General features: G+C 51.1%; 1 protein-coding gene across 3 annotated transcripts in view; it reads left to right on the forward strand.

Moving 5' to 3' along the window:
• ANXA6 (annexin A6) overlaps positions 1 to 20616 on the forward strand; it is a 49435-nt gene extending 28819 nt beyond the window's left edge. For 2 of the 3 annotated variants that reach the window (XM_036313138.1, XM_036313140.1), the window contains exons 15-26: positions 389 to 470; positions 1227 to 1321; positions 1943 to 2056; positions 5792 to 5882; positions 6647 to 6726; positions 7289 to 7342; positions 12799 to 12816; positions 13535 to 13631; positions 14495 to 14590; positions 17414 to 17472; positions 18988 to 19110; positions 20207 to 20616. In XM_036313138.1, coding sequence (XP_036169031.1) covers positions 389 to 470; positions 1227 to 1321; positions 1943 to 2056; positions 5792 to 5882; positions 6647 to 6726; positions 7289 to 7342; positions 12799 to 12816; positions 13535 to 13631; positions 14495 to 14590; positions 17414 to 17472; positions 18988 to 19110; positions 20207 to 20266 — 969 coding nt within the window. In that variant the 3' untranslated portion in view covers positions 20267 to 20616. The remainder of the gene's footprint in view (positions 1 to 388; positions 471 to 1226; positions 1322 to 1942; positions 2057 to 5791; positions 5883 to 6646; positions 6727 to 7288; positions 7343 to 12798; positions 12817 to 13534; positions 13632 to 14494; positions 14591 to 17413; positions 17473 to 18987; positions 19111 to 20206) is intronic. The other variant, XM_036313139.1, reaches the window with a different exon arrangement.
• Positions 20617 to 22046: the final 1430 nt, after the last annotated feature.

The following is a 22046-nucleotide window of genomic DNA, read 5'->3' on the forward strand; positions in this document are numbered from 1 at the left end:
TGACTAAAATTTGGGAAACACTGTTCTAGTATTCCAGAGCATTCCTGTTGTCTTTTCGGGGGGCCGGTGGCTCTTTAAGAGGCAGGAGGGCCTTGGGAACAGGACGAGACTGAGGGACTGGGGAGGCCCCCGTGGAGCCAGGGCAGAGCTGACTGGGCAAGAGCCTGGACACTTTGCTTGCCCAGCACTTGCCGTAGCTCTGTCTCTCTCCCTCTCAGCTCTCGGGCAAGGGTCTGTCTGCTATGCCCTCACTCCTGCCTCTTTCCCCCCCAGGCTGCTTGGTTTGGAGCTCGTGGGGACAGCCTCCCCTCCCTCGCATGCTCCTCTCTTGGCCTGGCCCCCCGGGGGGCCTCCAGGCACCTGCTCAGTCTATTTCTGCTTCTTGCAGCTGAATGGAACTGTGCGTCCAGCCAACGACTTCAACCCTGACGCAGATGCCAAAGCGCTAAGGAAAGCCATGAAGGGGCTTGGTAAGGGGCCGTGAAAGGGGCCGGGTCGCCTCTGGAGCTTGGCAGGGGGCCAGGCAGGAGCGAGAGCAGAGGGCTCAGCCCTGGGCCCCTGAGTCTCCACCCTCCTGAGGAAGCTCCTGGCTCCCTGAGTGGAGGGGGCATGGCCGGGAGGGGTTGGTGAGGGACTTGGCACAGTCCCTTCCCAGAGACCAAGGAGGCCTCAGGATCAATGTCCTAGTGCAGGCGGAAGACCCACAGGCCTGGGTTCTTGTCCTGGCTTTGCCACCGACTCACTGTGTGACTTTGGGCAAATCCCTCAAGCCTCCCAAGTCTCAGTTCCCCCACGTGCAGAATAAGGGGTGTGGACCCTGTAACCCAAGAGTCCCCAGGCTCAGGTGGGAGTGCCCCCTGGTGGCCACCCCTTCCAGGCCTCCATTTGTCCTGTAGGAGAACTACCCTGGGGTGGAGGATGGCCCGTCCTCAGAAAGGCCACTGGGACAGCATCTAGGGTGGGGCTTCCATTGCCCTTTCCCCGCTTCTGCCCACGGGCACCTCCCTGGGACCTGGGGTGAAGGCCCCTGCTCTCGGGGCCTCGTTTTCCTTTGTCTCCTGGGAAGGATGGTATCTGCTGAGTGTATCTAGGACTCAAAGATAACAGCGTAAAGATGCTTTTGAGAGACGGAGTTCTGTGCCAGAGGTTGACAGGGCCCATCAGTGGGGGGCGTGGGGGGAGCTGGGCCGCAGGCCTGCCTCTGAGCCCGTGGCTTTCTGACCCAGGAACCGACGAGGACACCATCATCGACATCATCACACACCGCAGCAACGCCCAGCGGCAGCAGCTTCGGCAGACCTTCAAGTCTCACTTCGGCCGGGTAAGGGACTCAGCCTGGGACCTGGGCTGTCCGTTGGCCTGTCGCAGCCAGCTCTGCACCGAGGGGCACCTGGGTCTTCATGGCAGGGGGGCCCCATGTGGTCACGTGTTCTGAGAGCATCTCCATCGCTGGGTATGGGCTGCCTGCAGACACATCTGCATCCCCCCAGTTCCTTGTGGTCAGCAACACTCGTGAATGGCTTGGAGTTGCTAGAGGCTCGGCTCCGGGCGAGATCGAGGGTATACGTTGTTTTCATGCAGTGTCTCGGGCGTCCCCCAGTTCCCTCTGCACAGAGAGGCTTCAAGGCTGAGTGTCACTCCTCATTGTGCCTTCGTGGCGCCTGCTTGCGGCTGGCGTGTTTGCCCGGATTGAGGTGGCACTGTCCCCTGTCCTCCCCTGCCTGCTGCTCCGAGGAGAGCAGGCCTTCCTCCGAGTTGTGTTTTCCCCACCTTCTTTTGAGTTCCTCTCAACAGTAAACCCAACATCAGCAAAAACAGACACAGGCTCCCATGAGCCCTTGCCCCCACGGGGAGCCCCTGTTTCCTCCATATATCCTCCCTGACCTGGGTCACATGTGGGCAAGAGCTACTGTTGGCGTGACCTCGGCTCTGCCCTTTGCAGGACTTGATGGCTGACCTAAAGTCCGAGCTTTCTGGAGACCTGGCGAGGCTGATTCTGGGGCTGATGCTGCCACCGGACCATTACGATGCCAAGCAGTTGAAGAAGGCCATGGAGGTACAGTGTGGGCAGCAAGTGGATGGGGTCCAGTCTGTGCAGATGCTGGAGGGACACGGGGGCTCCTCAGAGCCTAGGTGGGCTGGCTGTAACTCCTTGGTAGAGCCCCTCCCACACCCAGTTCCAGCTGTCTTGAACACAGAAGGGGATGTTGGCGCCTATAACTGAAAAGTACAGGACTTGGTCTGGTTTTAGACATGGCTGAATCCAGGGACAAAAACAATGTTAAATGGATGGACTCTTGTCTCTCCCCAACCCTGACTCCCCTCTCTTCTGCGGCTCCTGGCTCTCAGCCAGCCTTTCTCCCCTTGGCGGTGTGATGGCTTGTGCATATCCTAGCAGTGGGCACCTCCAGTGGAAAGAGTTCCTTCCTCCCAGGAATTCTGCCTAAGTCTCAGCTTTTACTGTGGTTGATTCGAGTGGTGCCACAGGCCCAGTAACCAGAGGGGTCGGAGGGAGCTCCTGGAGCAGCTGGAGGAAGCGGGGTGGGTCTGGAAGGAACAGCAGCAGCCGTTGGGGTCTGTATTCTAGTCTGGCCCGGCCACATACGTGCTGTGTGCTGCTGGGCCACTTACACTTCTCAGCCTGTGTGCTTTCAGCTGTGAAATGGAAACAGTCATCCCTGCCCTCTCAGCGTGGGAGAGGGTCAAGTGCGGTCACAGGTATGAAGGGCGCCGTTCGCTCTGAAGGCTGGCCCTGCGAGTAGCGAGAAAGGGCGTTCTGTCCCAGCCTGGCTGTTGCTGAGGCTGCTTTGCTTCCCAAGGCTCCAACGGGGCCAGGAGCCAATACCCTTTAATAAGAGCAGATAGTAGCACCTAACTTGGGCTGCGTGTTTTCGATTAGTGACTTGTCCCATCAACCCACAAGGCAAGGCTTTTCTTTTTTTTGTCCCCATTTCACAGATGAGAAAACTGAGGCTCAGAGGTTAGGTTGCTTGGTCAAAGTCACAGCGCTGTGAAGTAGTAGAGCTGGGATTCGGATCAGATCTGTCTGGCTCTAGAGCCTGACTTGACAACTACATGAAATTGTCACCAGAAAGGGACCGGGACCAAGGCGGGTCTGCCCTGCACAGTCTGGAATGTGTGGGTTCTTGACTTGATGCAGGAAAAGATGTCACAACACAGGTCTAGGAGATTTTGAGATTATGTTTATTAGAGCTGGGGACAGTGAAACAGAGGAAGCTTGATGTAGAAGAGGCACAGTCACAGCAACAGGAGCGAACCTGGGCTGGGCTGCGTGGACTCAGGAAAGGAAGTTGCAGAGGCAAAAGAAGTGAGCCATGCTGGGCTGCGTGGACTCAGGAAACAAGTTACAGGGGTAAAAGGAGAATCCTTAGAGACAGCTTCCGAGGGTTAGCCCAGGACAAGCTGCCGCTGCTCCCCTGGTTGCAAGTCTCATGGGGATCCTTAGAGTTTAGGTAGGAGAAGGAAAGCAAAAGTATGCACCGAGGAAAGGGGAGGCGTGGGTGTGCTCAAGGGAGAGAGAGCACACGGGGTCTTGAGGGTTCGAGTCTCTTTTCTAAAGGTGGGAGTTTTAGGGGAGGTCTTGGGGCAGGGTCTCAACAGAATATTCAGTAGCTTTCCAGGCGTGTCCTCTAACGTGCTGATGCATCGAAGTCAGCCTATAGGGGAGTTTGGGATAAATCTCCGGTCAGCTTCACTGCTTTACTTTTATCTTGGGTTTGTCTGGCTCTAATTGGGCTTTTTAATTACTTATTCCCCTGACTTCATCTGTTCTGGAGTTTGGCTGGCAGTGATGGCATCAACTGGGTCTCTGTTATCTGTCTCCCTGAAGGGGGATTTAAGCTACTCACTCTCTGATTGGGGAGCCATCTGCTCCCAAGTGACCTTGGTTAGGGAAGATAGGATCTTGTGATTCATTAGCTCAGCCTTACGCAGCTGTTTTTGTCTCAGTTTCCCTCATTCCACTTGCCAGGAGTTTCCCTAATTTCTTACTATCCTGCCTCAAAATCACTAGGGCTTTGGCCTCTGATAGATTTAGAGAACAAACATTCCCTGGCAAAGCAAGTTGAGATTATTTGTCCTTTTAAAACTCCTAGACAAAAAAAGCGAATGACTTTAAAAAAACAAAAAAAACCCACACAGAATTGAGAGAAGGGTGAGTCTAGACCAGTGATGGCGAACCTATGACACGCGTGTCAGAGATGACACGCGAACTCATTTTTTTGGTTGATTTTTCTTTGTTAAATGGCATTTAAATATATAAAATAAATATCAAAAATATAAATCTTTGTTTTACTATGGTTGCAAATATCAAAAAATTTCTATATGTGACAGGGCACCAGAGTTAAGTTAGGGCTTTTCAAAATGCTGACACGCCGAGCTCAGAAGGTTCGCCATCACTGGGCTAGACCCTGGGTGTCTGGGCACTGAGGATCAGGCTGGCCTCACCAGTGCAGCTTTTAATAAAGAGGCTGTTAGAGATCTCAGCAGCCTCAGTCTGCTTCAGGGCAGAGAACTCAGGGACCAGTTTACCACTGGGCAGTAACCTCCCAGGACAGAGAAAACAGCTTCCCTGTTTGTTTGTTTATTTTCCTCACCCTAGGATATGTTTTTTTTAAATATTGATTTGAGAGAGAAAGAGAGAGAAACATTGATGTGAGAGAGAAACATCAATCGGTTGCCTCCCGTACACGCCCAGACCAGGGATTGAACCTGCAACCTAGGTATGAGCCTGACTGGGAATCGAACCCGAAACCGTTAGGTGTATGGGATGACACTCCAACCAACTGAACCACCCAGCCAGGGCGACTTCCCTGTTTTTATAGTCATAGCCCAGCAGCCTGCACAGTGAAGGCATATGGCAGGTGTTTAACAGATATTTGCATCTACCGATTGATTAATTCATCGGTCTTGTCGCCCTCCCTCAAAGCGGGGACCTTTGAGGAGCGGGTTCCCCAGCTGCCTCAGTCCCGAAGACCTAATGGATCAGTCCATGTGTCACTGATACATCCAAATATAAACAAATAGAGCATATTTTTTTCCTTCTTTCTTCTGACAAAACCGTACGTGTTCACTGTGAAAACTTGAGAAAATATACACCGAGCAAATGAAAAGAAAATAGAAATCATCTGTGAGCCCTCATCTACCCAGAGACCAGTCATGGATCCTGTGATGCGTGTCCTCTGTTCCTTTTATATACTCGTGTGTAAATATTTATATTCTGAAATGTACACGTGGTATATGCATTTTATGTACAAGTACCCATATACCATATATTCTTTTCATTTTAAATTTTGAGCCAAAGCAAATTTTGCCCATCGAGTGTGGCTCAGTGGTTGACTGTGAACCCAGGAACCAAGGGGTCACCGGTTTGATTCACGGGCAGAGCACATGCCTGTGTTACGGGCTCAATCCCCAGTGGGGAGCATGCAGGAGCAGCCAATTGATGTTTCTTTCTCTCTCTCTCTCTCTCTCTCTCTCTCTCTCTCTCTCCCCCCCCCTCCCCCGCCCTTCCTTCCTCTAAAAATCAATAAAAACATTTAAAAAGAAAAGCAGCAATTTTTGTGGGAGGTTCCGGAAATCTTGACAAGCTGGCATGTTTGCCCCTGATTGGGCCAAGGTCTGTGGTCTGGGGTCTGCGTCTGGGTAAGGGGAGAAATCCTGGAGGGCTTGGTGGCCTGAGTGTTCACCTCCTGGTGGTTTCTCGGAGCATGCGCGCCTCTGCACGCAGATCAGGGCTGTGGTTCCAATGCTCTTCACCTTGACATTCCAGGGAGCCGGCACCGATGAAAAGACTCTCATCGAAATCCTAGCTACTCGGACCAATGCTGAGATCCAGGCCATCAATGAGGCCTACAAGGAAGGTGAGTCGTGGGAAGGAGGCCTGGGCCCAGCACTACTGGGAGGCGGGTGGGCAAACAGCTAGGTCCGCCAGCTTCCCACCTCGTCCACAGCTCTGCCGTCTCCCTTCTCTCAGGCCAGGAGGCTTTGATAAGTGCCGTGGGTGATGCCAGCCCTGTATCTGGGGAAAGGGAGCTCCAGACAGAGGCCCAGCCTGACAAAGGCCTGAGGGTAGAAGAGTGTCTGGGAGTTGAGGGGAGAGAGCACCCCGGCTGCTGGAGAGGAAGGGCAGCTCGGTGGGCGGCCTGGCAGCCCCATGGGGCCCTGCATTCAGAAGGCGCATGCTTGATTGCGTGCCACACCATTGCCATCTTGAAATTCTTACTAATTTTTTCACCAGTGACCTTATATTATTCTGAAGAACCTTCAGTACCGATCAAGAGTGCTTAAAGTTTTTCTCTTGAAAGCAGCTTTAAAATGGTAGATTTTGTGAGGTGAGAGCTATGCTTGTGGGGCCAGCAACTGTCATGCAGGAGGGAAGGTGGAAGAGAGAATGAAGACAGGGAGGCTGTTTGATGGGAGAGGCGAGACCTCACCTGGGACAGGAGCAGAGAGTGGTGAAGGACCAATGGGCATATTGGTGTCAAGGTCAGCAGATGGCTGAATACTCCCAAGAACCAACTACAAACTCCTTCATCCCCACCACCCCCACCAAGTCTGGGCCTCTAGGTCCGCCCCACCAGTCCTCTTGGCCCACAGCTGCCCGCACCCCCTTTCTCTGTCTCAGACTATCACAAGTCCCTGGAGGATGCTCTGAGCTCAGACACATCTGGCCACTTCAGAAGGATCCTCATCTCTCTGGCTACGGTGGGTGATTCATGGCCTCGGGCCTGCTGGCCCTCTGGGGCCCTGGGAGGAGGGCAGGGTTGCTATCTGGGAGGCAGGGGACAGGAGCCCAATCCTGAGGAAGAGTGGGGATCTTCCCTTCTTGCCAACTCAGTCCCACTGCTGAGGCAGTTACTTCCTCGTGTAAAGCCTTCTCCACTGTTCACTTTTCAAAGCTGGTTTGGTGCCACCTTCTCCGGGCAGCCCTCCCGGGATGGCCCTCAGCCTGGCTTTCTGGGCACTCGGCTGACAAGAGGAAGCCATGTGGGTGACCTTTCCTTGTGTTCTTACCCAGGGGCTGCCACCACCCTCTCTTGAATTCTCACAGCCCGGGTGCCAGGCCCTGATGCAAGTTCACTGGGTCTGAGTCGGGCCTTGGGCCAAGTGCCTCCCAGACGTTCACATGCAGTGCTCACGAAGCCGACCCCATGAGGGCCGGATTATTGTCCCCACGTTCCAGCTGAGGGAAAGGGTTCCTGTGGCTGCTGAGGGACAGAGAGGGTGGATGTCTGGGGACTGACCTTTCCCACTGGTCCTGCTGCAGGGGAACCGTGAGGAGGGAGGAGAAGATCGGGAGAAGGCCCGGGAAGATGCCAAGGTGAGACCCCAGCTGCTTCAGCTGACATCCGTCCATGCCAGGCCCTGGATCTGGGAGTGGGGAAGGCTCTGGCAAAGGCATGGGTGGTTTGATGGGCAGACACTTGGACTCTGGGCCCCTTGCCCCTTTCCACCCTTAGAAGTGAGATTTTGAGACCCTCAGAGCTGTCCGAGTGATGTTTGGGGATGGGGTGCTGGTCTTACTGGTATTTCTTGTGTGAAGAGTTAGGCTAAGAGTCCCAGACCTTGAGAGCTGGAAGGACTTACAGATCATCCAGGTCAAACTCCTCGTATTACAGAGGGAAAACAGGCCCAGAGAGGGCGAGTGACCCCTGCAAGTCACACCGCAAATCAGTAGCCCAGGTGAATTAACCCAGAGGGAGCAGGTCTGGGAATTTGCTGGGACGGGGGCCTGAGCGCTACAGCTCCTAGTTTATTATTTATGAAATGGGACCAAGGTTGAAGGCCATATCCTGGGAGAACCTAGAAAGTGAGTTTCCCAAGGGCTGAGGTCTTTGCTTTGCTCACTGGTGTACTGAAATGGCACGTGATCAGAACGCAGTATATATTTGCTGTTGAGTGAATAAGGGGGCAGGGGATTCTCTCGGGTCTCTTGGCTTCTCCGCTTCTGCCTTGCTCCTCAGGCTTGGGGAGCTTGAAGTCTGGGGGTGGCTTCCCACAGAGGCTGGACAATCCCAAATCCGTTGTGCCTGAGTGTCCCTATGGCTGGCAGCCCCTGCTGAGGCCATCCGCACTGTCCCCACTCACCTGTGCCCTGATCCCAGCTCCTTCTGGCCCGGCCCAGGTCCTGGGCTCTGTCTCTTTCTCCTGAACCATTCCCAGCCCCAAAACTCTAGGTCCAGGGATTGGCACAGACACCACAGCCTGCGGATCCAGCCCCTTCTTTTTTTATATATATATATATATATATTTTATTGATTTTTTACAGAGAGGAAGGGAGAGGGATAGAGAGTTAAAAACATCGATGAGAGAGAAACATCGATCAGCTGCCTCCTGCACACCCCCTACTGGGGATGTGCCCACAACCAAGGTACATGCCCTTGACCGGAATCGAACCTGGGACCTTTCAGTCTGCAGTCCGACGCTCTATCCACTGAGCCAAACCGGCTACGGCCCAGCCCCTTCTTTTACAGTTGTGGGTTGAAGAGAGCTCTGATGGATTAGGAGTCAGGTCCCAGTTCCACCAACAGAGGTGTGGAATGTTACTGCAGCACCTGAGCCGGAGGCATCCTTAGCTGTGACCTGACAACTATAGAGCTATTCGAATGCTTACTAAGTACTGAGTATGATGCTAAGACTACTTTGTACTTTTTTATGCCCCCCCCCCTTTTTTATTGAAGGAAAATGAAACTCCTTACAAAGCTAAGGGTACAATTTCTAAGTGCCCATAGTGTGATTTGAACCCAGGCCTGCCTGACTCAATATAGTTATTTCCCTGCACCTTCCGAACCAATCGTCCAGGTGTCCAGCCCCTGGTTTGGGAGTCCGCTGCCAGAAGCTGCAGGGTTCCATTCATGGGTATGCCAGCTGCATCATGAGATGTTTCAGGGACTAACCTGGGAACCCAGCCCCCTAGAGTGGCTTTCTGAGGCTGGATTTCATTCACTCATTCAATAGAGTGGCCCTGTTGTGCTGCTGAGGGTCTCTGAACCTGGCTTACTCCTTAAAGCTCACCCGAAATCCATTGTCTCAATGCTTCTGGAAATTTGGTGCCTGGTCTGCCTATGAGAATATGCTTCCAGTTGCTACCAGCAGGGGGCAGTGGTGAGCCTCGCTTGCAGCTTTGGGGGAAGAGAAGGGATGAGAGAGAATCTGGGTGGAAACAACCAAAGGAACCAGAGCCCTGCCCCACTCTGCTGCCTTTCCAGATGCTAGACCCTGGCCTTAGTGGGGGCTCATTCCTTATAACTAGGAAAGTTACATGCATTCTTTTGCAGAAACTTTAGAAAATAGAGACAAGCAAAATAAATACAAAATCCAGAACCTAGTAATAACCATTGTTAACATTTCGGAACATATTGTTCTAGTTGTCATTCCTGATTTCTAATAGTTAAAAATGTAAAAATAACATCCTGATAAAACTGTGGCGTATTATATTTAAAAATCACCATCATTTAATGGCTATATACTGACCCATTTAAGATCTGCCACACTTTATTTAACCAGCCCTCATCCGAGTAGCCAACTCTCTTATCACATGCGTGACTTTTTCCCTTGACTCGATTTCTAGAGATGAAATGGGAGTGCTGGCAGAAAATGTATCCAAAAATTGAAGGCATTTGGTAGGCAGAACCACGTTGACCCCTGAAAATCTAGATAATGCACATTAGTTCTTAGCAGTGTTTGCTTGTTTTATGCCTCCCCCTTTCCACACTCTCACCTGGGCCTCCAGAACAAGCTCTTGGGGCTCTGGGTCTGTTGTGAACAGGTGACCCATGTCCATGTTCACCTCTTGCCCCACAGTCATTGCCAATAGCTTCCCTTTCTCTCTCCATGTTCTGGTTGGAGCAATAAATAATATAGATAATCTAATTGTGAAATGAATTGTGGCCATACAAAAGAATACCTATAACTTTTCTAGTTATACTCGAAGAGTGAAATGAAGATTTGTGGCCAGTTTTAGACAGTTTAGTCCCCGGATTGTATTTTTTAATATGACAGCACAATTGAAATATAATTCATCCACCATACTAGTACAATGACCCATTTAAAATGTACACTTCAGTTGTTTTTAGTGTCCTCACAGCCTTGCGCAACCACCACCACAGTCGACTTTAGAACATTTCATCATCCCCAAAAGAAACTCTGTACATATTACAATTACTCCTCATTTCCTCGCAGCCCCCCAGCCCTAGGCAACCACCGATCTACTTTCTGTCTCTAAGATTTGCCTATTCTGGGCATTTCACATACCTGGAATCATGTAATATGTGGTCTTCTGTGACTTTTCTTTCACTTAGTATAACATTTTCAAAATTTATCCATATTATGCCACATATATTTTTCTTTCCATTGCCAAACAATATTTCACTGTATGAATATATATATTTTTAAAAATCCATTTATCAGCTAATAGACATTTGGGTTGTTTCTACTTTAGGGCTATTACGAAGAATGCAAACATTTGTGTACAAGTCTTTGTGTGCACATATGTTTTGTTTCTTTTGGGTATATTTCTAGGAGTGGATGACTTAACTTTTGGAGGAACAGCCCAGATTAATTTTTACATGAAGTAGCTAGGCTAATGAGGAAAAGTGTTTGTGTTGACTGTCTGGAAAATTATTTTAGTAACCCACTACATTTTTCATATTACAAATACTATTATTTTAAAGGTGTTTTGAAAAACATATGCCTGAGGTTCTCTGACCCAAATAAATGAAGAATGTTTGATACCTTAATTCCTTTTTCTTAAAATTTTTAAAACATCTCCCTCTCTTAAAATAAAATACTAGGAATTTTTAGCATAACTTTTTTAAAAATTGTGGTAAAATGTGTATGACACATAATAAAAATACATATAACATACAATTTACCATCTTAACCATTTGTAAGTGTCCAATTCAGTGACAATAAGTGCATTCACATCGTTGTGTAACCATCACTACTGTCCATCCGCTGAACCCTTCATCTTGTAAAACCGAAACTCTGTGCCCATGAAATAACTGCCCATTTCCCTCTCCCCAGCCCCTGGCAACCACCGCTCTGCTTCCTGCCCCTGTGAATTTGATTACTCCAGGTCAAATAGTCACCATCATCCAGTATTTGTCCTTTTGTAACTGGCTCATTTCACTTGGCATGATGTCCTTAAGGTTCAGCTACATCATTTTGTTTGTTTGTTTCTTACTGGGGTTTTGGTTTTTTTTTTAACCTTTGTAAAAATTGATTTCAGAGAGAGGAAGGCAGGGGGAGAGAGAGGTAGAAACATTAATGAAGAGAGAACCATCGACCAGCTGCCTCCTGCATGCCCCCCACACTGCACATGGAGCCCCAAACCCAGGCATGTGCCCTGACTAGGAACCCTCCTGGTTCAGGGTCGACGTTCAGCTACTAAGCCGGGCAGTTTTAATGTAGAAAAGTATAAGTAAAAACCAGACGCATCCCGTAAACCTAGGAGCCCTGATAACTCCGATTTGACATTAAAATAAAAAATAAGAATAACATACTCCCATGCTGAGAAAATGTAAACATCAAACTTCAGGAACAATAAAATAAAATGCAAAAGCTTCCCCCCACAGTCCCCCTCAAAGCTAACCGCGGTCAGCGGTGTCCTGACCGTCCCTCCACACGACTTCCCAGGAAGTAGGGAGGAGAGAGTGTGTGTTCATCTCCTTATCTAGATAAAAGGAACACTGTTAGCCACAGTTATGCCCTGTTAGGCTACACTTTTCTGCTTAATTTAAATGGAAACTCCTTATCAACACTGCAGGCCACTCTCGTTCTTTTAAATAGCCGTGTGGATTTCCTTTCTCACATTGGATGAGCCATGCGTGGCCTGGGTAACCAGCCGTCAGTAATGGTGCCCGGTTGTTCCCTGTTTTGAAGGCGGCGGCGGCGGCGGCGGCAGCACCGTGCGCTGTCTCCGCAGACCTGGCCAGTCTGTCTGTGAGGCCGGTCCCAGCCACCCGCTGCTGGATCCAGCAGCACATGCCGTTTAAGTTTTGGTGGACATTGCCGACTTCTGGAATGAAAAGAAGCTTTCCAAAGCAGAGAGCTGTTGGGAAGTTCATGAAGAGGATGGTTTTGGTCTGTCCGACAGATGAAAGAGTCGGCAGTTTTGGGAACGTGGGCAAAGGCAGAACTCAGCCTGGGGTGCACAGGGAGGCCACATTTCACACCCCGGCATTCCAGGTCGTGGTTCTTGCCTAACAAAATCCTGTCCCAACAGACTTTGTGCTCCGCCTGAGGCAGCGATGAACGCTGTCCCTGTAAAATGACTGGATGGCTGGCACTTCCCCCTGATGGGCTGTGTGCCCTGTAAATCCCCTCGCCTCCAGGCCTCAGCTCTCCTGTCTGCTCTCTGTCACTTGAGGGAGTGCAGTGGCAGGTCTCCTGAGGACCCTCCACCGAGTGGGGGCAGGTGTGAGGAAGTCTGACTGCTCAGGGCTTGCAGAGGAGCACACTAGGCCTGGAGGTGCCTGGGTTGCCCGGGTGACGATGGGCAGAGTGCCCTGCTCCGTGTCCTCCCCTCCCCCCTTGGTGAGCATTTTTGTAATGAATTCCCAGGCCTATCCCCATGTTGATCTCCAGCCCAAAGGTCAGGGAACCACGTTTTCTCTCCTCCCTGCTCCCATTGTGGTCCCGAGTCCCCTTGGGGCCTCTCGGGACCTCTGCCACCCTGAGCCAGGCCCCTGTCCCTGCACCCCAGGACCCCCAGAGCCACCCTCTCCGGGCCTCCTCTGACTCTTGCCTCCCCCCCTCTCTCCCCCCTGCTCTCAGGTGGCTGCTGAGATCTTGGTGAGTGCCGTGGTCTCCCCGTGGGTTAAGGCCTGAATGAAGTCTGATTGTGCCTGTGCTTCTGGGCGGGGCTGAGAGGGCAGAGTCAGGCGGTGATTTGGGGTTTGGTGATTTGGGGTTTGCCTCGCAGCTTCTCTCTCTCCTTTAAGATCCCCTCTGGGTAACATATGGGCCAAGGCAAGTGTTTCCCTGACTTTACCCACTCGTTTCCCACATGATTTGTGCTACATCTCCTGAGTTGTGAATATTTCCTTTAAATGGACTCTTTTTTTAAACCTGAAATCAGTTATTTTTAAAGGGAAACTTTGAATCAATGCAAATAGAGCTGCAGCTGGCTAGATCATTGTGGACACATAGACGTGGTGTGTTAGTCTGTGTGACACTCCGACACTCGGGAAACACTAGCTGGGCCACTTCCCCCTGCCGTGTGCACGACACGCTTCCCGCGTCTCCACGCCCAGTGCCTGTTCGCCCCTCCCCTGGGTCGCAGTCCTCGGCCCTGAGGCTCAGCCCTGTGTGTCCGTCCCCAGGGATCCTGGGAACTGGTGGGGGTTGAGGAGGCCGAGGAAGGAAGAAGGGGCCAGTGTCAGTGTCCCTGGGGGGGCTGGGTTAGCCCAGCTCCTAACTGCCCGTGGCCCAGGCAAAGACATGCAAGTGAGGGATAACCAAGGCCTTCCCATGTCTCCCTCCCCACTCCTTGCCCCCACGGTCCCTGCAGGAAATAGCAGACACGTCCAGCAGCGGAGACAAGACCTCCCTGGAGACGCGTTTCATGACGATCCTGTGTACACGCAGCTACCCGCACCTCCGGAGAGGTGAGCCTCACCCCTCCCCTTCCAGTCCGCAGGAAGACCCTACGTTTGTCGACCACACCGGCTGGGCCGGACTGTCTGGATTTGAGTCTCCCACTTAGCCCTGGGGCCTTCAGCAAGTTAGTCGGCATCTGTGTCTTAGCTCCCTTAGCTATACACTGGGATTTTAGCCCTACCACGCATGACTGCTGTGAGGATATGACAAATGTAATTCACAAGAAGCACTTAACACAGTGCCGGGCACATAGTAACTGCCACAGCGTTATCATTAGGATTCCTTAGAGCAGTGGTTCTCAACCTTCTGGCCCTTGAAATACTGTTCCTCATGTTGTGACCCAACCATAAATTATTTTCGTTGCTATTTCATAACTGTAGTGTTGCTACTGTTATGAATCGTAATGTAAATATCTGATATGCAGGATGGTCTTAGGCGACCCCTGTGAAAGGGTCGTTCGACCGCCAAAGGGATCGCGACCCATAGGTTGAGAACCGCAGCCTTAGAGTAATCTCCGTCCCAACTTGACACAGGAGGATGGGAAGCCCAGAAACGGGGAGGGGTCCTCCAGGGTCGTTCAGTAAGTTCACGGTAGAGCTGTGACTGGGAGCCACGCTCATCTACTGCCCTGGCCCTGTTCCTAGAACTTGTCCAAGGCTCTGGGGCAGTGTCTGACTTGACACGGTTTGGCTCTGAGCCCAAAGCAGCCTGAGGTCAGAAATTCCTCCCTCAATGATGGTGCACTAGGCACAGCCATACCTGCTGCCCCTTTCCACAGCCTGTGGGCGGAGCTGGGTGCGGGGGAGGGGTGGTCTCCCCCCTCCTTCTGAGCTGAAGCTCACCTCCCCTCTGGGGCTTCTCTTGGGGCCAGTCTTCCAGGAGTTCATCAAGATGACCAACTATGACGTGGAGCACGTCATCAAGAAGGAGATGTCTGGGGATGTCAAGGACGCGTTTGTGGCCATTGGTAACTGGCGGGGACCAAGGGAAGGGGCTCGAGGTCCAGGGCAGGGACTGGGGGCGTTGGGCACATGGGCAGATTCCTGAACACGTGGCTGTGGCAGCTGCCTAAGCGACTGGTACCGGAAAATCAACACTGCCACTCACTGGCTCCCTCGTCCTGCCTGTGTGATGGATCGGTGGGCAGCAGGAGGGCTGTTCCAGGCTGCAGGGCAGGATGAGGAAACAGCTCTCCCTGCAGGAGACACCAGGAGGGCAATAGCGGGCTGGGTAGGGGCGCAATGTGTGCAGGACTTCGGTGTACACACACGCAGCACACACACACACACACACACACACACACACACACGCACGTGCGCGCACCTAGATCTCTTTGGTTACTCTCTTGCATGATTTGAGTCCTTTTTAAAATTTTACTGTTTTTATGTTTCAATTACAGTTTACTTGCGGTGTTTCGTATTGGTTTCAGGGGTCCAGCATAGTGTTCTGAACTTTAACATAGAACAGTAACATGCTTTCCACAGTGTTTCCCCGGTATTCCCAGCACCCACCTGGCACCATACCTAGTCATTACAACATTACTGACTGTCTTCCGTGTGCTGCACTTTACATCCCGTGACTGTTTGTAACCACCAATTTGCACTTTTTTTTTTTTTTAATTTGTACTTAATCCACTCACCTCTGTTACCCACAACCTGATTGGAGTCCTTGACTTTGAAAACGTCTTTCCTATTCTGGATCTCATTTCTCCTTGTGTAGAAATGGGTGAATGGATATGAGCACAGGCTGAACTTGTGTTTGTTAGCATTAATGAGTAGTAGTATATTTTTTATGACTATAAATTGCATTGCATCGAAGCTCGTGTTTTTTTGTTTGTTTTTTAATCTCACCTGGAGATACCGGTGGAAGATTTCACATAATTGCCATCAATTATGAGGCACACCGATTTAGAGATGTTAACATTTTAGAGATGTTTGGAATAGATGAAATAGAGATATTGTTGTTATTTAGCATTCAATGGGCCTTTACCCCCTGGGCAATACCTAGGGGGCAGTATAGCATAGTGAATCTAGGTCGAATCCTTGCTCTGCCACTTAGGGAAGTCACAAAAACCCTGTGCCTCAGTTTCCTCCTCTGCAAAGTGGAGAGAATAACAGTATCCAGCCCATAAAGTGGTCTGTGTAAAATTTAAATGAGTTAATTATGTGTAGACTGAGAACACTGCCTCCTGGCACATAGGACGCACTGGAGAAGTGTTAGCTGTTATTGTGATGTCTTGCCGGGGCCTGTGTGGAGTTAGTCGCACACAGCTTTTGTTGACTCCTCTTGAGGTACTGTTATCAGCTTATTTTACCAAGTGGGACCTTTAGGTTCAGAGAAGTTACGTGTCAGTGGTGGAGGCAGGACTCCAACCAGAGGCTGCCTGAGCCAGCGCTCATGCTTGCAGTCACCAGAACAACTGGTCTTTGAGCACTTTCACATCTTGTTCTCCTCGTGATTCTCCCTCTTTCCTCTCTCCTCCCACCTGGAACGAGCCTTCGTGCACACGCGTGTGCACATACACGCACACACACACTGACCACTCCACCTCACTCCTCCGTGGCAGGGCCAGAGTCCTCTGAGGCAGGTGAGCAGGCTTCAGGTTTCAGGGTTGGTTGCTGAGGATGGAAGTTTCTGCCCAGTTTGCTCCTTAACCAGATGGACTGAGTCCTGGGCCTGGAGTGAGGGTGGGCTTCTTGGAGGAGGTGACACAACTGGGGATGTGCATGTCAAGTACAGCCTTGCAGGATGGGGCGGGGTTGCGGGGATAAAGTAGTGGAGGGCAGATGGGAAGCTCCATACCAGGAGGACAGAGGCACAAGGAAATTCATAGTGTGTTCTGAGACCGGGGGAACAAGAGCGATGAGACAGCAAAGGGAGGTAGGAGCTCTGACTTTTAGCCAAGGAGCCTGGGATCAGTGTGGAAGGTGGTAAGGAACTACATACAGAGCTTGGAAGCTCGGGGTAAAATGGGACCTTTCCCACGGGTTCCTGAGCCTGTCCCAGGGAGGGTGCAGGACTGACCCTGTGTGACTGTGGTCTTGGGGTGCACAGCTCCACCCTCTTGCCCCCTGCCCTCCTCATAGAAATACTTTTATCCAGAGTCATTCTGGCTCTCTGGGACTGGTGTCTGAGACACCCCCATGTGTGCTCTGGAGCCTTGAAATCCCTCAGCAGCCAAGGGCTTGAGAAAGGGCTGGATTGGTACAGCCAGACAGGCATTATCTGGGGACCAGGGGCTGCTGACCATCCTGATTCGTGCTAACACTAAGACTGCCCAGGCAAAGAGGGACAAGTTGGTTCCCCACCTCCAGAGTTGCAATGCCAGCACACCTGGGGTGGGGCATGTGAATTTGCATTTCCTCCACCTCCCCAGTGATGCTGTCCAGGACCGTTGTCTGAGAACTCTGCTCGAAATATTCCTTGAATCTGAGCCCCTAGGGTGGAGCCTAGCACCTGAGTTTTAAACGAGTTCTCTAGGGATTCCCATGCACTTAGAAGTTTGAGGCCCAGGGCCTGGGTTCATGAGGGTTTCTCCCCTTTGAGTCCCTCTGCTCTCCTTTGGTTAGCTACAAGCACCTCAGCAGGGAGTGAGTTGCAACCCAGTGAGAGCCAGAGGAGGTGGCATCAGGAAGGGGAGTGAGTGTGCCAGGCCCTGAGTATGACCCTGGGGTTGGCAATGACGGGGGAGGGGGAGGTGGGGAGAGGAGGTGGGAGAAGAAAGCCCCACCCAGAGTCTGGGCACAGCTCCTCTGACCAAGTTCCCTGCATCCCCCTCCTCTTCCTGCAGTTCAAAGTGTCAAGAACAAGCCTCTCTTCTTCGCCGACAAACTTTACAAGTCCATGAAGGTAAGAAGACGTGCTCGTCCGTTCCTTCCGTTTCCAGCACGTCCGCCATCCCCCAGAGCAGCACTGTGACAGCTGGGTTCCCATTGGCTATTTGGCAGCATCTGCCCTGTGTCTGGCTCTAGGATCGTAGTTCTCAGCCCTTGGCAGGAGGGTGGCCCTGCCCCCGGGAACATTGGCAGTGTTCTGACACATCTTGGGCGTCACTGCTTGGGGAGTCACAGCTGCTTGCACCTGGTGGGTAGAGGACAGGGGTTGCCAACAGCCTACAGTGCACAGGAGAGATCCCATAGCAGAGAATGATCCCGCCCCAGGGGCCAAGGTTGAGAAACGTGCTCTGGGGACACAGTCTGCCCTCTCAGAGCTCACCTTCCAGCAGCTGACACAGTGCCTCCTATGAAATGATCACAGAAGGTAGCAAGTGCTCGGCTCTGGGTCTGGCCCTGGCTTCCCAAAAACCCAGGCCATGCTGGCCACCCTCTCAGCCCAGCAAGTAGAGTCTCAGCTGCTGACAGAGCCTGGGGAGGCTGCGTGGTGAGAGCGAGCTGAGAGCCCGATCAGCCTGCAGTCCCCAAACATGACACCATTTACGTGGAACTTACCATGTGCCGGCTCTGACTCCTAACATGAGCGAGCTCTCGGGGGCAAAGTGGGCCCCAGCTGCCCACACAGTCCCTGCACTGTGCCTTCTCCTTGAGCCCTGTGTTCCAGAGCTGCTGTAACAAGTGACCACACATTGAGGAACCACAGAACTTACTCTCTCATGTTCTAGAGGCTGGAAGGGCAAAGGGAAGGTGTTGGCAGGATTGGTTCCTCTGGAGGCTTCGAGGGAGAAACTTGCTGGTGTCTCTAGCTTCTGTGGTTGCTGGGAATCCTGGTGTTTCTTGGCTTGTGGATGAATCCCTCTAGTCTCTGCCTTTATCTGTATCTGCTGTGTCCATGTCCATACATGCTCTTCTTTTTTTTTTCTCCTTTTAAATATATTTGTATTGATTTTAGAGAGGAAGGGAGCTGGAGAGAGAGATAGAAACATCAATGATAAGAGAGAATCATTGATTGGCTGCTTCCTGCATGCCCTACTGGGGATCGAGCCCAAAACCTGGGCGTGTACCCAGACGGGGAATCAAACCATGATCTTCTGGTTCATAGGTCAATGCTCAACCACTGAGCCACACCAGCCGGGCCATCCTTTTCTTATAAGGACACCAGTCACTGGATCGAGGGCCACCCTAATCCAGTAGGACCTCAACTAATTACATGGGCAAAGACCCTATTTCCAAATTAGTCTCCTTGTAAGGTTCCAGGTGGACGTGAATTTTGGGGGCACACTCTTTAACTCAGACAAGCCAGTTTTGCCTGTCTGGTCAGCCGTAGGCCCAGGGGAATTAGGGTCAGGACTGTTTGTGGCAGACAGAGGCAGGAAAAAGGAGAGAGGCAGATAGACACTCTCTAGTCCTTGCCTGACTTGTCCTTGTTTCTTCTCTTGCCCTGTGTCTCCCTCATGCCCGGCTCTACCAGGGTGCCGGCACGGATGAGAAGACCCTCACCAGGATCATGGTCTCCCGGAGTGAGATCGACCTACTCAACATCCGGCGGGAGTTCATTGAGAAATATGACAAGTCTCTCAACGAAGTCATTGAGGTAAGGAGTGGGGCTAGAGGTCAGTGGGGAAGGGGGTGAGAGTCAGATCCCTGAACATATAAGATTCGAAGTCCTTTTTATTCCCATACTCTTTTTCTCAATGACTTACCTCTGAGGACAGCCAGGATGTTGCTAAATGAAAGACCTGCCTCATTGTTTATACCAAAATAAATTCCAGATGGTTCAAAGGTTTATAATTAAAGATTGCCAGATAAAACAAGGGCCTTTCTTTTTTGCTTTTTAAAAATTGTTACTGAACTAGTATAATTTACATACCATAAAATGCACCTGTTTGAGGGTATAATTTTAAAAATATTAGTAAATGCAATGAGTTGTACAAGAATGGCCACAATCCAGTTTAAAACATTTCCATCACCTGCTATGGTACTTGTACCTGTTTACCTATTTCCACCCCCAGCCCTGGCAACCATCAAGCGACTTCCTGTCTCTGCAGAGTTGCCTTTTCTGGGTATTTCCTATCAATGGAATCAAGTAATATGTGGTTCTTTTGTGTCCGACTCTTTTCACTATGGAGCCCATTTTCTTGTCTTTGAGACTGACCAGGATCTTAGTTTGATGCTGTACTTGGTTGACAAGACTGTGGGAAATCTCACAGGCAGTTTCACACAGACTTGGTGGCACGTCTTCAAAGGGGAGTTTGGAGAATTTAAAATTCAAGACATTTACATTTTGGACTTGGTATTTGTGTGTAAGAATTTGTTTTAAGACATAGCCATACCTATTCCCAAAGGCACGTAAAGGAATGTTTATGCCAGTATTGTTTATAGTCACAAGAGTGGAAGCCCTCCATACAGGACTGCTTAAATACCTGATGTATATCCCTGTGGTAGAATACGATACAGGCGTGAAAAAGCATGAGGAGACTCTATGTGTTGGTTTGAGATCTTCTCTTAATTCAAAAAAGTATAGTCCAGATAGTGCGGCTGTTGCATATCTGTTTCTCTGTAGGAAAGGGATGTCATATACACACATTTGTAGATGCACAGACTGCATGGAACGTGGGCAGCTAGGAGGAGGGACATCGAGATCATCAGGATTGTTTTCACTTACTCGGCTCTCCCTCTGCCTCTGCCAGGGTGACACCTCCGGAGACTTCATGAAGGCCTTGCTGGCTATCTGTGGGGGCCAGGACTAGGGCGCTGGCTTTGACGGGCACCTGGGCCGAGACACTGTCATCAGCACCAGCCACCGTGACCAAGCCTGATTCTCCAGCTTCAGAGACTAAGAGAGGGGCAGGGTGGGGGGAAGGGGGCAGGGGTGGGCTCTTGTCGTCAGCTGGGGTTTAGGAAAGGCTCCCACTCCTAGGGGCCACGGAAGGCCCAGCTTGGTCACTCCTCACATCTGATTGGCTGAAGAACAGTAGCCCTAGATTCTATCCATCTCTATTCCCCACCTTCCTCCTCCACCCTTCTGTCCCTGCCACAGCCCCTGCCCTGGCTTGGGCGTTGTCAAATCCAAAAAGATACTGAGCCTCTGTCTATGAAATGAGTGACGTGTGTGTTTTGAATGGTGGGGCCTGGCGGCAGGGCGGGAGGGAGGAGTAAAGGTCTTCCAGCCAACAGTCCTGCCACCTCTTCAGCTCCCATCTCCGTCCAGGTGGTTGTGCTGGAGCACTGAACCAGGAGTCCAGATACCTGGGTTCAATTTTGCATCGGCCACATACTTTCTTTCTGACCTTGGGCTCATCTCTTTCCCCTCTCCATTCGCTGTTTTCTCGTCTACAAAATGAGAGGGTTGGGCAAAGAGATCTTGGCTTTTCTTCTAGCATTGACAGTCTAGGATGTGCCTCCAGATCATTCTCTTTATACTTCTTTCTTTGAATAAAAAGACACACATAAATACGTTCCCAGTGAGGACCTACATATTTGACCTTGAACCTGCAGCCTAGATTGTCCTCATTGGAGCCTGCCCAGGAGTGAGCTCTAGCTTTATACTCTCTCCTGGGGATCCCAAAGGAGAGTCTGAGCTCTGGGTCTTGGGCCCCCTCTCCCCCTGCTGCTTGGACGTACGTTTGTCTGCGTGCTCTTCATCCATTACAACCAAACCCAAACTTCCTCTTTTGAACTCTTCAAGGGCACCAGATGTGATCGTGATCTGGGGAGGCCCGTGGAAAGTTTCCACTTTGTGAAGATCACTGATAAGCAGTAGAACCAACTGCAATTTCTCTGTCTCCCTTCCCCCAGCTCTGCTTCTACCCTGAGACTTGGATCTAACGTTGTCCAGTGGCATGGCATGACAGTGCCTGCTGGCTGGAGGGCTCTGCTCCCTGTCCTGGCCGTTCTGGGAGTTCATTGTGTCTATAATTTAGCTGCTGTGCAAGGACCGTGGGTATTGGGAGACTGGCTGGGCCTGGTCTTGTCCCTCCCTCAATGTGTGACTTTGGACTAGCCAGTGCCCTCACTGGGCCTCCGTTTCTGTATTTGTACATTGAGGGGCTGGACCCAACAGTATTGAAGAGCCCTCTCTTCATCTCTGACAAAATGAGTCTGAAAGTAAGACAATTTACCTTGTGTCTTCTCCACTTCCTGTCTTCCACCCCATGGTGAGCCCAAACCCCATGAGAGTCAGCTGAGTTTTGGGGGTATTTGCCCAACTTAATTTAACTGTTACCAAGAGATAACAAAATGGTGAAGAGCTGTGGAGTCAGACCTTTAACATTAACTGTCTGTGAGCACGTCGGCTCTGAGTCTCAGTTTTCTTATTTGTAAAACACGGCCCCCAATTCTGCTTATCTCGCACTCTGTGTGGGGCGTGGGGTGAAAGAGGTGATGCGTGGAAGTGTGGAGTGGGGTCTTTGATGGCACCACCTGCCCTGAGCCAGGCCCCATTGTAGGAACTGAGAGGTGGAGCCCAAGATGTTTTCTGAGCTTTATTCTCAAGAAGTCAGCTGCAGATCACAGAGGCATCCAAAGCTA

The sequence above is a fragment of the Myotis myotis genome, unplaced genomic scaffold, assembly GCF_014108235.1.
Source record: "Myotis myotis isolate mMyoMyo1 unplaced genomic scaffold, mMyoMyo1.p scaffold_m19_p_6, whole genome shotgun sequence".
Classification (NCBI taxonomy): domain Eukaryota; kingdom Metazoa; phylum Chordata; class Mammalia; order Chiroptera; family Vespertilionidae; genus Myotis; species Myotis myotis.